The following is a 3,267-nucleotide window of genomic DNA, read 5'->3' on the forward strand; positions in this document are numbered from 1 at the left end:
GTCTTGGTGTGCTGATGTCTTAAGAGTTCCCTTCACTGGAACTAAGGGGCCAAGCCCAACCCCTGAAATACAACCTCCCCCCCCATAATCCCCCCTCCACCAAACTTTACACTTGGCACAATGCAGTCAGGCAAGTACCGTTCTCCTGGCAACCGCCAAACCCAGACACGTCCATCGGATTGCCAGACAGAGAAGCGTGATTGGTCACTCCAGAGAACACGCCTCCACTTCTCTAGAGTCCGGTGGCGGCATGCTTTCCACCACGGCATCCCACGCTTTGCATTGCACTTGGTGATGTGCGGCTTGGATGCAGCTGCTCGGCCATGGAAACCCATTCCATGGAGCTCTCTACGCACTGTTGTTGTGCCAATCTGAAGGCCGCATGGAGTTTGGAGGTCTGTAGCTATTGACTCTGCGGACAGTTGGCGACTTCTACGCACTGTGCGCTTCAGCATGCGCTGACCCTGCTCTGTCATGTGACGCGGCCGACCACTTCCTGGCTGAGTTGCTGTTGTTCCCAGTTGCTTCCACTTTGTTATAATACCAGTAACAGGTGACCGCGGAATATTTAGTAGACGGGAAATGTCACGGAACACCTGAATCCAATGCTTTGAAAACGTGTCCCAATACTTTTGGTAATATAGAGTATATATATATTATTTTTTCACCTTCCACACTTCTATCTGAAGACTTCCCCTGTACAGGAAGCAAGAACTCACCCCAGCCAAAGAGTGTAAATCCCCAGAGATATTTCTTATCAGAGAAAAAAGCCATAAATATGAGGCAATGCAGGTAGAGTCCCTCCACGAGGATCCAGTAGTAGTTTGTGGCCAGGAAGTATAGGAAGAAAGTAACGGCAACCTTACAGCCCACCTGAAGGAGAAGAAACAAAGGAACGGTTACTATGTAGCAGAGGAAAGGGGAGAATTCCAGAAAGAGGAGACAATGCTACTTCACAGATATGTAGAAAGAACACCCACTGAGCATATTTACCACACTGGGAGATGAGTGGATCTGTTAACAGCCTGTTTATAAATTAGTCAGCAACCTTTCCCACATTAAGTGTCAATTTACAAGCATTAGTCAACTGGCGTGCCAGTCAACAATAGCGCACCGAAGCCATAGCATGCATTTTCAATTTTTGCATTCATAGCTACTCATAGTACTGTTAAAGTGACACTACACTCCGGAGTTACATATTAAAAATACATTCAAGTACCTTAATTATGAACAACAATGTATCTTATTTGTGTATCACTCGGCTGTAGATCCTCCAATCATCTCTGAATTGGTGCTGAAACTGTCCTTCCTTCTGGAGGGGGGCTACGTCTGTTCCCCATGGTTCCTGTGTGTGTTGTAAAGTAGCCAACGCTCCAAGCTCACTCCCGGGATGCACTACAATCTCAAAACAAATGAGTAAACTAAACATGAGATTGTAGTCCATCCCGGGGGGGAGCTTGGATCTCCCTTGTGACGCCACTGTTAACTGGGTCTGGGTCACGGTTGGGGGGATTCATCCCTCTCTATTTGTCCTGATGCAATTGTCTTCCCTACATAGTGATCGGAGGTCCATCGCAACTTTCCCACCTCCCTTCCTGTTCTTGGACTATCAACATCTGCCTTGGCACACTCCATGGTGGTTGGATTCGGATTGGACTGAAGGCTTAGAATAGGGTTGTCTCACACATTCCACACCTCCCATCTTGTACTTATACACTCACCATCTGCCTTTGATTGGATAATGGTGTCTGATCTACCTGTGTGGCTATAAATATTGGGGTTTGTTCCTGACACTAATTAGAACTGAAGACATGGCTTGGAGAAGCAACAACATGTTTTCAAGATTACAGTCCAGTTGACTGTGACCAACTACTACCAGCTTTTACCATGCCGCCCGGCTTCCTAATTGGCCAGCAAGCCGGCTCCATCGTCACCAGGGAGCATGGAGCTGGCTTCCTGGTCAGGAAGCAGGCCAATCACGCAGCTGGGCGGCAAGTCATTACCCGCCCCCCGCTTGGCCAGAAAGCAGGCTCCATGCTTCTTTGTCACCTGGTGATGAGGGAGCATGAAGCCGGCTTCCAGGCTAATCAGTAAGCTGGGTGGCGAGTCATTACACGCCCCCCGGCTTTCTTTTTTTTATAGCAGAATTAACATGTATTTATTTACATTTATCAAACAGATACAGAGGTTACTTTTTACTAGACTTTATCCTAAGACACGATACACAACAGAATACAGTTTTAAAGAAACAACAATTTCAGAATGTCTTAAATGGTATGGCCAAAACAAAAACATATGTTTTTGTTTTTTTTCACCAGGCACCTCCTAGCATCAGAGTTTACTTTCACATGTTAACAGACTTTTGTAAGCTTGACAGTAGAAGTTTAAAGGAGAACTATGGGGTCAGTGTTTTTCCCCATAGTTCTCCTTAGGGTAACGGGAGGACACAAACTAGCGTCCTCCCGTTACCCTAAGCTCAGTATACCGCGAGCTACAGCTCTCTATATACTGAGACGCCGCAGCCGGAGGGGATCCCGACGTAGATGACGGGATCCGCCCAGCTGCGTGAGTGACACCTGGCTCTGCCTATCTAGAGGCAGAGCCAGCTGTACCCGCCCCCTACCCAGTCCGTTCCGCCAGTCAGCGCTGGCAGATGGGAGCGGGGAGAGGGGAATCCAGCCCCTCCCCTGTCACGGCAGAGAGCCGTGACAGGATCGAGAGGTGAGCGAACGCCGGTATGTGTTCGCTCACTTCCCGATCTACTGAGCCGACCTGTGACAGTCTCATTGTCACAGGTCGGCTAGAACTATGAGGTGAGTGAAAATCACTCATCTCATAGTTCTCCTTTAAATTGCTCTTTCACACACTTGCCTCTCAAAGTAGCTGGAGGAACCATCCATAGGTTGTCCTTTACATGTTTTCTGCTCTGCCACCCCTGAATTGCCACAGAAACCCCCTCAAGCACCTCTAGACCTCGGATGTTCCTCTTCTATGCATCAATGGCCATCACCCAAATATCTGCTCTAACAGCCTCCAGAAGCCCAATACTTCCAGCCACACCTCCTAGCTCATAAAACCAATGGTAGCTCAAGGGGCTGGGCTAGAACTCCAATAACCCCTCCCCAGTCGCTCATTTGCATGCAGTGCATGAGCAAAGGAGGCTCTCCATGGAAGCGCTTGCTAGAGGATTACTTGAAAACACCCATTGATCCCAGCCCCCGGCTTTCTTAATTGGACTTCCGGTTCTGGTACTCGGTATCGGCAAGT

The 3,267-nt window shown here is 48.5% G+C and overlaps 1 protein-coding gene across 1 annotated transcript in view; it reads right to left on the reverse strand.

The window, feature by feature from the left end:
* Positions 1-3,267, reverse strand: part of LOC108801930 (parathyroid hormone/parathyroid hormone-related peptide receptor-like) — a 118,111-nt gene that overhangs the window by 1,105 nt on the left and 113,739 nt on the right. The window contains exon 9 of the mRNA XM_018573837.1: positions 720-873. Coding sequence (XP_018429339.1) covers positions 720-873 — 154 coding nt within the window. The remainder of the gene's footprint in view (positions 1-719; positions 874-3,267) is intronic.

The sequence above is a fragment of the Nanorana parkeri genome, unplaced genomic scaffold (genome assembly GCF_000935625.1).
Source record: "Nanorana parkeri isolate BGI_ZX_2015 unplaced genomic scaffold, ASM93562v1 scaffold2563, whole genome shotgun sequence".
In the NCBI taxonomy this organism is placed as follows: domain Eukaryota; kingdom Metazoa; phylum Chordata; class Amphibia; order Anura; family Dicroglossidae; genus Nanorana; species Nanorana parkeri.